This window comes from Dipodomys ordii, unplaced genomic scaffold, assembly GCF_000151885.1.
Source record: "Dipodomys ordii isolate 6190 unplaced genomic scaffold, Dord_2.0 Scaffold161, whole genome shotgun sequence".
In the NCBI taxonomy this organism is placed as follows: domain Eukaryota; kingdom Metazoa; phylum Chordata; class Mammalia; order Rodentia; family Heteromyidae; genus Dipodomys; species Dipodomys ordii.
The window spans coordinates 147,502-161,349 of record NW_012267377.1 but is presented as its reverse complement, the minus strand read 5'-3'; the positions used below and the strand labels follow the sequence as shown (position 1 = coordinate 161,349).

General features: G+C 40.3%; 1 protein-coding gene across 1 annotated transcript in view; it reads left to right on the top strand.

Annotated features, from left to right (window-relative positions):
- LOC105998330 (T-cell receptor gamma chain C region C10.5) overlaps positions 1 to 13,848 on the top strand; it is a 27,512-nt gene that overhangs the window by 6,832 nt on the left and 6,832 nt on the right. Inside the window, exon 3 of the mRNA XM_013033014.1 lies at positions 8,156 to 8,208. Coding sequence (XP_012888468.1) covers positions 8,156 to 8,208 — 53 coding nt within the window. The remainder of the gene's footprint in view (positions 1 to 8,155; positions 8,209 to 13,848) is intronic.

Here is a 13,848-nt window from a genome sequence, read left to right as displayed (position 1 = left end):
CTTTGCTTGCAGTTGGACTCGGGTATTTGGAGCAACCTGAAATCTCAGTTTCCAGAGCCACAGATGGCAGTGCCCAGGTGCCTTGTAAGGCATCCTTCAGTACTTTCCGCAGTGCATTCATACATTGGTATCGACAGAAACCCGGCCAAAGCTTAGAGTATCTAATGTATGTCATTTACACTTCCAGTCAGCAATCTTTAGATGGGAAGGACAGGAAATTTGAGGCAAGTAAGAATTTTAGCACTTCCACAGCAACTTTAACGATCAATTTCTTAAAGACAGAAGATGAAGCTACATACTACTGTTCCCATGGCTACCACACAGTGTGAGAGTCCCCAGGGTAACCCACACTAGAACTACCCCCTAGTCTGTTTACCCAACATGCAGAACCACAGAGGCTGCCAGCTGGGCTCCCAGCCTGAGCCCTCAGGCCCCAGCATTCCTGGGGCTTCCCAGGGAGCTTCTCAGCTCTGCTTGTCCAGTGAGTTCCACCAGGGGCAGCAATTAAGGTACAATGAAAGGATGCATGGCCACTATTTGTCTTGCTCCCCACAAATTATAGTATCATCTAGGTATTTATTACTTGACTGCACAGAGATTTGCAGTACCTGAATGTCTTCCAAAGCAGGCAAGAAAGGGTCATATTTCATGTGCACATGTGGCTGACATAATGATCCTTTACTGTTATTTTTCTATTCTTTTTTTGTGCCCATCTTAGGGCTTGAACTCAGGGCTGGGCAATATCTCTGAGATTTTTTTTTATCAGTACTTGTGCTCTGCTACTGAAGCTATAGACCTATTTCCAGCTTTTTATTGGTTAATTGGGGACCAGAGTTTCACAGACTTTTCTGCTTGGGCTGGCTTTGAGCCATGATGCTCCTTGTATCTCAGCTTCCTGTGATTCCAGGTATGAGCCACTGGCACCTCTCTCTATTTTCCCATTTGTCATACAATGATCAATTAATTGTACAAGAGACTTGAATTTTGACATGTCCCTGGAGGCATAAAATTTACCACGATCAGTTTCATTTCCCTAATCTCTCTCCTCATTTCTCCTCCCCTGTCTCAGCCTTCAGTGTTCCGTATTCACATGTATACTTAGAGATTTTGATCACCTTCCCTTGCCTTCTCTTTTTTGAATGACCTTCTCTGTTCCCACTACTACCTACACTCTAAAAATACATGGTTTCATCTTCCTGTCACTCATTTTTAAATTGCATATTAACTATTCACAGGAGCTTCATCAAGGTATGACTTGTATCCATATACAGAATTTAATTGGATTGACATCTCTTTGTCTCCCTTTCCTCAACTCTATCTCTCTCAATCATTCAACAGCTCTCATTGAGTTTGGTTTTGCCATCTTTATTTATAGACACAGTGTATTTTGGTACTGTTTCACCCCCTTACATTTTCTTTTCCTTTTCTACTCCTAAGCCCCTTGTATAGCATCCTGTTTGGGTAGACATATATGTTTATCTTTGAGATCTAGCATGCACATAGGAGGCCTTTTCTCACATCGAGAAAATGTGTAGTAGTCACACTTATTGGTACCCTGGGGCTTTGCTGGAGAAACACAGCGACTATTGTAAGTGCACAATCAACGCTCCAGAAATCATGGGAGCCCAACATGCAAACTCTATGTCTGGAAAAAAAAATGGAAGGGCTCAGGGCTCAGAGCTGGGACAAAGCAAGCCCTGCCCCTAACAAGTCTCTAGAAGAGATCTGAAAAGGAAAAAATCAAAACTTTGGCATCAGCAGATCAGATAGTTAAAAAGACAGATACTACCTGCTTCCTTCATCTATAGAGAAGACACAAGCCAGCAAAGAAAAAAATAATTATCAACTATTCTTGTTTATTTTGAGTTGGCTCGCAGATGGTTAGGTTTTCAAGGAATCATGGGGAAGAATATTAAATGTAAAACAATAACAATTTCCCTCCCAGTTTCTTAAAGTATATTTTATAACTAAGTAAAACTTACACAAAAATGTTTTACAAGTGTCCTGAGCACAGGTAATTTTCAGTAGTTGAGTGGTGCATTGAAGGATTATATGGAATATTGGTATCTATTAGAACATAAATTGTTTAGAATACTACTCTAAATTCTTGACACTAAAAGCTTGGTTTGTGAATTGGTAGCCCCTGTTTCTCAGCTGACATGCAGGATACCTAGCTTCTGCCCAGGATTGTTGAGGTTGGATCTTATTTCACAAGATTCCCAGGTCACTCTGAGAATTAGAGCAGGACGGGCTCATGTGCTGGGCTCCCCAGATGGGCGGATGTTCAGGATGATTAGAATCACATTCTGTTTCCATGAAATAGTTTGTCAACTTTCTCTCCAATTTCTCAGTAGAAATAGTGGTTTGATATTTGGTTTGTCTAAAGTCATAATGCATAACTTCAAAGTTAATTTTACAAATGTTGGATTCCACATCTGTGCATATGCATTTTAAATTCTATTCATGAGATCAATGCAAATTGTCAGCAGGCATTTTATTTCGGAAAGCCTTCTCTTATTAACTTGATTTTTGGTGACATAAGGAAGAGTAATTTTTGTATAAAATATAAAATACATGTCCAACTGGGCACAAGTGGCTCATGCCTGGAATCCTAGCTACTTACAAGGCTGAGACCTGAGAAGTGTGGTTTGAAATCAGCTGGGGCAGGCAAGTCCATGAGATTTTTATCTCCAATTAACCACCCAAAACCTCAAAAGTGGGATTGTGGTTCAAGTGCAGAGCACCGACCTTGAGCACAAAAGTTCAGGAGAAGAACTCAGGCCCTGAGATCAAGCCTCAAGACCAACACACACACACACATACACACACACACACACACACACACACACACACACACACGCCAGAAGTAGAGCTGTGATTCAAGTGGCAGAGCACCAGCCTTAAGTATAAAAGCTAGTGGAGAGTGCTCAAGCCCTAGTACTGGCTCCAAAACCAAACAAACAAAATTCATTTCTTCTTGTAAGTAGGACAATATTGCTCCTGAAAATTAAATTAGTATGGAACAGAGTTGGAGATAGGAGATGTAATTTATTGTCACTCTCACACCTTCCTCAATTCCAAGCTCCATAGGAGGAGCTGCCCACTTCCCTGTCACCAGGTGCTCCTGGAACACAGAGGGTAGGTTGCGCAGCTGTGGCAGAGTTCCCTGGCCTGCACTTTCTAGAGAGTGGAGTGGAATCAACCTGACCTCTCCTCCTCTCTCCCAGACAAGTAGGAATACTGGCCTTTGCCCAGCTCAGAACTAGGCTACAGCGCTAGTAGCTTACTTTCTCCTGCATAGATCTCAGCATCTCCCGGCCTTGTTAGAGAGAATCAAAGGATCATCCATAAAATTGGCTACTGTTCTCAGGGTCCTTTGCCTTGGGGTTTTGCATATGCATATGCTCAGAGTCACAGTGGGTATTGATCCTTGGCCAAAGTGTTCTAAATCACTAACATCTAACTCTTCTCAGCTTCATGATAATCTCTTGACATTGGTGATAGTCTGGTTAATTCTTCTTTCATAGATGAGGAAACAGGTTGAGACATGCTTTGTAGTTGGTGGTGATGAGTTACTGATTCAGGTAGTAAAATTTTGTCATCTTGTGTATGGTTGCTACAGCTAAAAAGAAAAGTAGAATTCTTGTTTTCGTCATGGAATGAAATGACCATCAATATAGAGTAGCAAGGGAAGGTAAACACTTGGGAGCCCCTTGCTTATGAGAAATTCCTGTTACAACTTAGACTTTGTGTTCTAGAACTCTGACAAATATTTTGTAAGGAGATCATGGAAAAATCCACTTAAAAAGTCTCTTGTCATAAAAAAATAGAAAATAGCACAGTGATAAGAGAAATCTGTTGATGAGTTGGAAAGCCAGTTTCCATGGGGGTACTTGGAGGCATTGTGGTAGGCCCCTTTCCTGTCTGCAGACCTGAGATCTGTGTTCAGAATGCTGCTGCCTCTTTCTTCGTCAGACTCCAGTTTTGAATGAGCCCTGAGTTCCGCCTTCTGGCTGGGCCCCTCATGAGCACCATTTGTCAGCCTCTTCCTGGGACAATAGCTGGCAAGATGCAACTCCTGCTAGGGGTGATCTGGGCAGCCTCCGCATGGATCTGTGAGTGCTTTCAGCCAGCTTTCTGCTCACTCATTGAAGGGGGGGGGGTAGAGAGCAGGGACAGTCCTCCCTTTTCTTCAAGAAAGAAAAGGCAAACTTATGTGTAGCACAAAGAGCCATTTTCATGAACTTCAAAATTTGACTGATCTCCAAAATTTCCCATTTCCCCGCTTTTCTCTTTTTCTGTTAGATACAAGTGGAGACCTGGTACCCCATATCACTAAGAAAGCGGGAGCTACGGCATTTCTAGAATGCCAAATGAAGGTGGCCCGGGCCAAGGAGAAAGCGTACATCCATTGGTACCAACAGAAGCCAGGGCAGCCTCTGAGGAGGATCCTGTGCATTTCCTCCAATGACAATGTCATCTATGAGGAAGGCATTAGTGAGGAAAGATACGAAGCAAAGAGATGGCTAAGCGACCTATCCTCCAGTCTCAGGATCCATCACCTGACAGAGGAGGATACAGGCATGTACTTCTGTGCGTGCTGGGATACACTGTAGCAAAACCTTGCACTGTCACTGAGCAAAAACCCTACAAGTGGGTCTCACCTGTGCAGACCACCAGCCCCTCCTGTTACCTCCTCCTGTAGGCTGGCCACTGGCCAGAACAGAGCCCTGTTCTCCTACACCTGTGTCCCAAGCAGGGTCTCAGTGGAAAGCCAAGGGCCCATGTGCAATTCTTCCTTCATTAGGAGCTGCATTGTTTCTCTTATCCCTCTGCTCCTGCAGCTGCCTTTTGTAAATGTCCTGGGTGGTCTCTGCTTCCCCATCCGCAGGAAGTGTCTTAGGACAGAAGCCCATCATCCAGTGTCCATGGTGTTTTGTTGACTGAGTGAGTGAATGAGCAATGAGAAGATAAAGCCTTTTGGATAAGACAGGGCTGGCTTTTTTCTTCCTATTGTCACACTCACCAACAATATGGCTTCAGAAAGTTACTAGAATTTTCTTTCTGAATTTTTCCTGGGCACAGTTTGAGTAGATAGAGTTGCTGAAGTCTCCTTGAAGACCTATCTGAACGTCCCTAGCCTTGTGTTCAAGGCATCTTCTTGTATTTTTTTTGGGGGGGGAGGTCAGTCATTGGGCTTGAACTCTGGGCTTGGGCGCTGTCCCTGCACTCTTCAGCTCAAGACGAGCATTCTACTGCTTGAGTGACAGCGCCACTTCCAGTTTTCTAGTGGTTTATTGGAGATAAAGAGTCTCACGGACTTTCCTGCCTGGGCTGGCTTTGGACCGCAATCCTCAGATCTCAGCCTCCTAAATAGCTAGGATTATAGGCGTGAGCCCCCCGGCGTCCAGCTTCTTCTTGTCTTTTCTGTGAGGACTTAATCATCTCTGAGCCACCTCAGATCAAATGGGATCTTAGCAAATCAGAGAACCCCATCGACCCTGCCCTCCTCTCTCAGTCTGAAACATGAATTATGCCTGGGACAAGAGCAGAGATAATGGAAGGAAAGATATTTTTCCTCTAACACTGCTTTGCTTGTAACAGCAAATAATCTCACTGTGTCTAAAACCACACTGGTTCTTTGAAGTGCACATACTGTGCACTTAAGGCAAATTATGGTAAAACTACTTATAAAATGCACATGGCAGTGTAAAAGAATTTGGAATGACAGTTATTTATATATTTTTACTATATATAGTAATGTTGTCTTTTATTCATCTCACAATAGGTGTGTCTGGTTATAGATCTCATAAAATAAAACTCATGGGGTGAAAAAGACATCCTAGAGTCAATATTTGAATGACAATAGGAAGCCAATAATTCCCAAGAGGATAGTAATTCTGTGGTGTTGCAATAGATTACTTTCAATGAGGTCTTCCAGCATCTGATAGTTCCTTTATATCAGGGACATGATGGAGTGACTTGATGACACATTTTTCTATTCAGGACCTTCCAGTGGCTTAGAAGCCAGCTTTCACGCCTCCTCTTTCCTCTAGAAATCCAAGGCTTCTACTGCCTCTGAGGTCCTTTTTCTAATCCTTGTAGTGACAAATCAACCAGCCACAGGCAACGCTAACCCTGTGGATTTTCCTTTTGTCTTTGGCTTGGGTTGGTAGGTTGATTTTGACTTTTTCTTCCCCTTTCACAATCAGCATACTTAGCATCACTGGATTAATTTCTCAGATTTCTCTTCCTTGCTCTTCAGATGGAGACTCCAACACGAGACTATCTCAGAATCAGCTCTCTTTTACCCAAGGACCAGACAGGACAGCACACTTAAGCTGCAAGCTCTCTGGGGTCCCTCTTCAGATTGTAATTGTGCACTGGTACCAATGGAAAGAAGAGGAACCCCTGAGAAGAGTCCTCTATGGCTCAAGCAAGAATTCCAAGCTAGACAAGCCCAGCTCCTGCCTGGAGAGATTGGAAAGACAGATTTCACCTGATCATTAATAAGGTTGCTATGGCAGATGAAGCTGCCTGTTACTGTGGCTGCTGCAGTCACAGAGTCACAAAGGGCTATAAGAAAAGCTTCCTGTCACAACCTCTTATCCATGGCCAGAGCCAAGCAACTACAGTGGATACTTCTATTCTCTCGCCCATACATTCACGGGTGTTAGAATGAGTGTGGGCTGAGATGGGATCCTTGAGACAGGGTTAGCCCAAAGCTCCCACTTCAAAGGAGGGAAGTGTGATCCAAAGTGGCACAATAGTGACCACACGGGCCTCCATCTGGTGCCTCTTTGGGCTTCTCTGGTGGTCAGTGGTAAACTTTTTTTAAAAAAAAACTACATCCTATTTTCTTTAAAAGGGAGGGATGGCAATGATGCTGTGTCTTCCCAAGTGATGCCCAGAGGACCGGTCAGGTCTGACGTGAGCTGACACATGACTACCGCTCTGTGGGGAAGTGGAAGAAGGCTGACAGCAGATGGGGTCCATGCCTCATCAGCCTTGGACCCTCCATCTCTAAGAAAGAGGGAAATCCGCCATGCTGTTCTCCCACAGTTACTTATTACCTTTCATGTGGGGAGCTTCTTCTCTTGTAAAATCTCAGTACGTAAATTTTTTTCCATGGCACATACACCAACCATGAAGGAATATAGGAGCCTAGCTTCTTCATGAACACAAGTGGCTTTAAGTAAGGAATCTATCTATCTATCTATCTATCTATCTATCTATCTATCTATCTATCTATCTATCTATCTATCTATCTATCTATCTGTGTGTGTGCTGTTCCTGGGGCTTGAACTTAGGGCCTGGGCATTGTCCCTGAGCTTTTTTACTCAAGGTTAGCATTCTACCACTTGAGCCACAGTTTTATTTCTGGCTTTTTTGGTTGTTAATTGGAGATGAGTCTCATGGGCTTTCCTTGCCAGGCTGGCTTCAACCCACAATCCTCACATCTCAGCCTCCTGAGAAACTAGGCTGACAGGTGTGAGTCACTGGTGCTCAGTAGGAATCTATATCCTTATGGGAGATAGAATTCTATAATCTTATTTTCCTAATCCAGAAAATATTTAATAATAGAGTATGCATTTCCCCATTTGATGCCACTCTGATAATGACTCATGATATGACATGATAAATTTGGCCTTACTGAAAAATATAGAGCTTGGTTGAACATTTCTTCAATGTGTTGGCATATTTGCATTTTCAGTGACTGGAGAGCTTCCCCCCTTTAATTGTGAAGAAGGATGTCTTGGTTTTTATGAGAACCAGAGGCATGTTTCTTTGATGCAATCTCTGAGTAGCTTTAACACAATGGAACACCTGGAGATTTAAAACTAAAATTCTCAGAATACTCTTCCTGAACATACTTGACCAGTTGGCCCAGCTCTCTTCTTTCTGGATCTTAACCTTTTTTATTTTCTGTTGTTGTTTTCTAATGAAGGCTACATCATTGGAAAACAATTGAAGTATTCAGTTTATGAAAAAACTTACAGACTCTCAAATATCTTAACTCCTATATTCAAGGACTTGCCAAGGACCACAGAAGTTCAAGTTGCCAAGATAAAATTGTTAAACTGATGATCAGATCCATGGTGAAGTTCAGGAGATGCCTGAGATTTTTGTAAGGGCTGTGAGCAGAGTGTTAAAGAACAGGCTGGATCAAGGTATTTGGAGAAGGGACTAAACTCATAGTAACTTCTGGTAAGTAATTTTTTTTCTACTTTTACACCATTAATGAAAAACGAATAGTTGCTTTTTAGGGGAAAAAACAATTACAACTAAACTTATCTAATTCTGCCATGTTCTTGACCTGAGACTACGAATAGCAATTTTGCAGGTGCTGGTTGTGCAACGGAGAACAAAAGCTACTTTCTGTGTAGTTTTCTTCCCTCCCTCTCAGTAATCAGAGTGAGATTCTACATTTAAAATGCATATATAGAAGAGAGCCTTGGGGTAGAAATGAAAACATTATGTTGATCAGATCTCTAAATTATGGGCATAATTATTTTCAAGATACTATTGTATAGAGGGAGTTATAAATGAAAAACCTCAAAATGGAATTTTATTCATTACCTCTTCTCTGTGCCTTGAGATGTGCCATAGTGCTGCTTTATCCAATCTGAAAAAACTTTTTGATAGAGATGGATTCACTTTCTTAATTTGGGTTTGATTGGGCCTGTCTGTGTTTTATAGCCTGTGGCTACTGTGTGAAGCAGCAGCTCTTTTCCTTGATTATTTTGTGAACTCGTTACAGCTTATAAAAGCCCTTAAGCCAAATCTCTGAAATTCCAAAACATCAGAGCTCTTTACTATTTCTAGGCTTAAGAATTTGGGATGAGTTGAGTGTCAGTAGCTCACGCCTGTAATCTTAGCTACTCAGGAGGCTGAGATCTGAGGATTGGTGTTCAAAGCTAGTCTGGGCAGTAAAATCTGGGCAGTAAAGACTCCAATTAACCACCAAAAAATATAAGCCAGAAATAGAGCTATGGTTCAAGTGGTTGAACCCTAGCCTTGAGCAATAAAGCTCAAGGAAAGTGCCCAGATCCTGAATTCAAGTCCTAAGACTGTCACAAAAAATAATTTGGATGACTAATATTCAATATGCCCTGTATTTGGTAAAAAGAATTTGACAAAATGGTCCAATACCATCACATTAAAAAGAAAAATAATATTGACTAAGCTTTTGCAGGTCAGATATAATGCCAAATAGTTTCCAGTGCATTCTCCCATTACTCATGTCCAACATGATGGAGCTCATATTCCCTTCTCACAGATGACATACGGAAGTTCCCAGCACACCCTTTACTGTCTCGTCACACACAGCCCTAGCAGTCAGGGCAGTCTGGGATCCAATGAAGACTTGTAATTCCAAAGTACCTATTGTGTGACTTATTTGGCATTACCAGAATTAAATCACATTTTCATGTTCTGAATATTTCTTCTTCTTTCTTCAATATGTACTCGTTCTCCAACTAATTAGTAGAGATTTGCAATTTATAGTCTTTTTTGTACATTTTATTGTAAAAATGCTGTACAGAGGGGTTACAGTTACATGAGCAAGATAATAAGTCCATTTCCTACCTCCTCAATGCTTATGCATGCAGCTGTGATACTGAATTTACTCATCTCTCCTATTAAGAAGATCATAGATGCCAGGTTAATAACCATTTATTAACCACTTAAGATAAAACACAGAAGGTTTCTTTAATAGAACAGCAAATCATTATCTTCAATTTTATTCTTATAGTATTTGTATTGTTTTTGAATTTTATTTGCATCATATTTGACAGAAATATTGAAACTGGTAAAATGTTCTATAACAATTAAGTAAAATCTTATAATTCTTAGTTGCATAATTCAGAACTCCCTACAAAATTTACATATAAGATAAACACCTTTAATCCCAAACACTGAAATCCAAAAATAGCTGAGATATCTTGCCTCCTCATTGTCTTATAGACATATGCATCCACTCATTTACATAAAACTTTTCTGGCCTTCATGTGTCTGACTTGGATTCATGATGGGGCTGTTTTAGAAATGCTCACAGGTTAGGATCCTCTAACAACTTCCATGGGACTAAAAATCAATGCTTTGGTTGAATTTCTAAGTCAAAGGGACCATCTCAGAAAAACAAATAGCTTAAGTGATCATACATAACTCATATTCAGAAACAACTCAAGTTTACATCATTAAAAATCGGACCCTCAAAAGAAGTCTCTTCGTAATCTATCTAGATCCTGCTACAGGTACACTTCACAAAATACCTACAATCACATTGAAATACATTTTCAAATGATAACTAACATTATTTCTGTTTAAAAACTAGAGAAATATTAATTCTAAGTTATACTCTAGGCCAAGAAGTGAAAACTGTTGGTGGCACTTAGAAACAAACCCAGTGCCTTACGGTTGCTAGTAAGTGCTCTAACATTGAGCTATATCCCTAGGTCATATAGAAACTATTTGAGGAAAAAGATTCAGAAGACAAAGTTAAACTTTCCAACAAATGTGATGGAAGAGAACAGGCACATCCCAAGCTTCCAGACAGAGATGGCTCAGTTCTTCAATTCTTGGTTACATTCAAACCTAATGTAATCCCTTTGAGCTTTGTTTCAGTTTAACCTAAGTAGAATCTGTTTTTATGTACTTGTATACTATCAGAATAGTGGTATAATTCTAAAACAAAATTTGCTTTTGAGATAGTGAGGAATGGATGGATTACATAATGAAAGCATTTGACCCAGCACAAATCTCATCATTACAGATAAAATTGCTTTTAATTCTGTCAGTTAGTGGCCAGGAAAGGCATGCAACTGAACAAGTGCTGGCTTATAGTTCTCAAAATTCCTCTGGTTTGCTCACTCCTCACAGTAGAATATCCAGAAAGACCAGGCAACGTGGTCTAGGTTTTAGGAGATACAATAATGAGTTTAGAGTGACCATAGATCCTTGGGAAATGTTGTGAAATGTTAACTCTAAAGGTGAAAACATGTAGTGGAATGAATGCATTTTATTAACTGATAAAAGAAGAACATCAACCTTTGAACTCTGATCATTTACCATCATAAACTAGAAAAGCACTTTAATACACCGGTCCTTTAGCAGGATAATAGAGAGTGGTCATTGCCTATAGCATCCAGTTTTAGAAATGGACAAAGTAATTTTTCAACAAATCCATGAATATTACCACTATCTCTGCACACTGGGACTTGTAATGATCATCCACACCTGGGACCTTCAGCAGAGAGGGACAGGCAGATAACACTATGTGACACAACCTGGCTTTGAGGATGAGGTGTCCTGTCATTTCTCCAATCATTGTGCCTGTAAGGGCCAGCCCCGCCAGCCACTGTTGGCTAGACTTCACACGAGCTGACTGATTATTATGAAGCTCAGCTTTCTAGTGTAGGCTGGAAATTCACACGTGCTGTGGTGCTGATGGGGAAAAGAACCAGTATTTCTGCAGCAGAAGTGAGGTGTTTCCAGCCAATGATTCAGTGCTGGCTTGAGCCAGGCTCCCTTGATTGTCTTATTTTACAGATTAGGTGGATGGGAGCTTAATGAAGTTCAGCGTGTGAAAGGCAGACTTCTTGCCTGGCTTAGGGAATTCCAGGCAAATTTAGAGCAAAGTAGAATACACAAGGAAGACATATAGAGACTCGTCCCCTGAAATGATGTGATCTAAACACACTCTATAAATGCTAACTTTCTATGTACAAATGCAGGGCTTCATTGTATGAGATTGTAATGCCATATCCCTGCACACAGCTTTCAGAAGTATATACCTCCTAATAGCAATGATAATGATAAAACAACATTCTGGGAACATTTAGTCAAATTAGTTTTTTTCCCCAGACCTTATCCACTTTGTCTCACTTCCTTGGTTACAGTAATATTGAATTGATTTACATTACCATTGTTTTTGGATAAAAAGAACACAGAAAAAAACTTCAAAGTCATTTGATTTCATTTTGCCACCAAACTTGCTATGAGAAAAATGAGCCAAAGACCAGAACTCTGGTCTCTCAAGAATGCTAGGCCTTCCTGTTCCCAATGGAATTTGAATTCAGGATCACTGACCTAGTATGTTTTTAATATGGATCGAGTCACTGTGGTGATAGTACCAGAAAACCTTCAGTGGAGGAACAAAACTTGTGGTCACAGGTGGGTATCTGAGAAAAATTAAATATCTGAGATGATAGAGAGAAGGCCGTGTGGTCTAATCAATGTAGAAGCAATGTTTAGCAAAAGAGAGCATCAAGGGGGCTGGGAAGGTGGCTCAGTGGTAGAGCGCTTGCCTTGCATACATGAGGCCCTGGGTTCGATTCCTTACCACCACATAAGCAAAAAAGGAAAAAGCCAGAAGTGGTGCTGTGGCTCAAGTGGTAGAGCACTAGCCTTGAGCTGAAGAGCTGAGGGACAGCACCCAGACCCAGAGTTCAGGCCCCATGACTGGACCAAAAAAAAAAGGAGCATGAAGTAAAAGGAGTAGGATTTGATAGAAAAATGCTACAAGAGATTTGAATCCAAGTCCTTGTACCAAAGGTAGTTAAGGAGACTTTTGGGCCACTGTTGCAATAACCTTTGGGTTTGTGTGCTCATAGATCATGTATGGAATGATATCATGGAAATGACTGACCTGGGGATAAACTTTACTATTTGATATAATCCTGTGAAACAGTCAGTAAAAGAGACACCTTCCCTTTTCTCATGGTCATGTCAGGTGTACAAGAACCTGGGCTTTGCAGGTCAGGAAAGCTGGAGTTCTAGATCCTTCCCTTATTGCTTAGTGAATTGGGGAGAAAATTATTTGACCTCAATTTTCTAATCCATAAAGTGGGATAGGAGTATGAACCCAGCAAGATTATAGAAAAATTGAATAAAATAATGTGAATAATGAAAGTTCTTGGGGTCATTATCCAAGCCTTAATAGGTATTCAACAAATAGTCTTCTAATTCAAATGTAAAAAGAATCTTCTCTACTCTGAAGAGGTATTTGGGGCCAATAACATTTCCACCAGCAATGATCTTTCCAGAATGTACAGCTCTCCCTCTAACTGCTCAAATTTAAGGTTATCTTAATGTTAACTCACACCAAAAATTCAATCTGGAACTGTTTTACTTCAGAAAGATTTTCATTCATCATTTACCAAGAAAAATTATACAAAAATGTGTTTAAAAGCTTACTTGTTGTTTTAAATGCTTTGAATTTTAATCTTTAATCTTAACAGATAATATCTCTAATATCAATATTTATCACCTGACAATTTATATTAGATTAGACTTTTGTCTATATTTATCAGGAAGCAACTTTAACCCCACAGGAAAAATCATTAAGGTATAAAACAAATTATAATTTGAAATATCTTAAAACTGGTTATATATTTAAATATGAAATAACTGTAATGTTTATTTGACAAAATGAAAAATAAAAAATAGAGAACACAAATACATTCTCATGTCAATTTGATATACACTTTTAATAGAAAATACATTTGCTATACGATAAATATGTAGAGAATTAATTTCCTACCTCTTAAAATGGATATATCTTTGTTTAATTTATAATGTATTAATTAATTCCAATGACTGTACATAAACAAATTGGACAATATACAGCAAGTTTTCAATTTGTTATTGTAATAAAGAGGATAGCTAACACTATGCTTCATATAAAAAATTGATCATGAGGGGGGGTGGGGGGAAAGGGGGGGAAGGAGAAGGATTGGGATTGGGGGGGAGGAGGGAGGCTGGGAAGGGATGTGAAGGGTAAACAAAGGAGGAGGCTGCAATGCTTGGTAAGAAATGTACGCATTATCCTGCCCATGTAATTGTAAC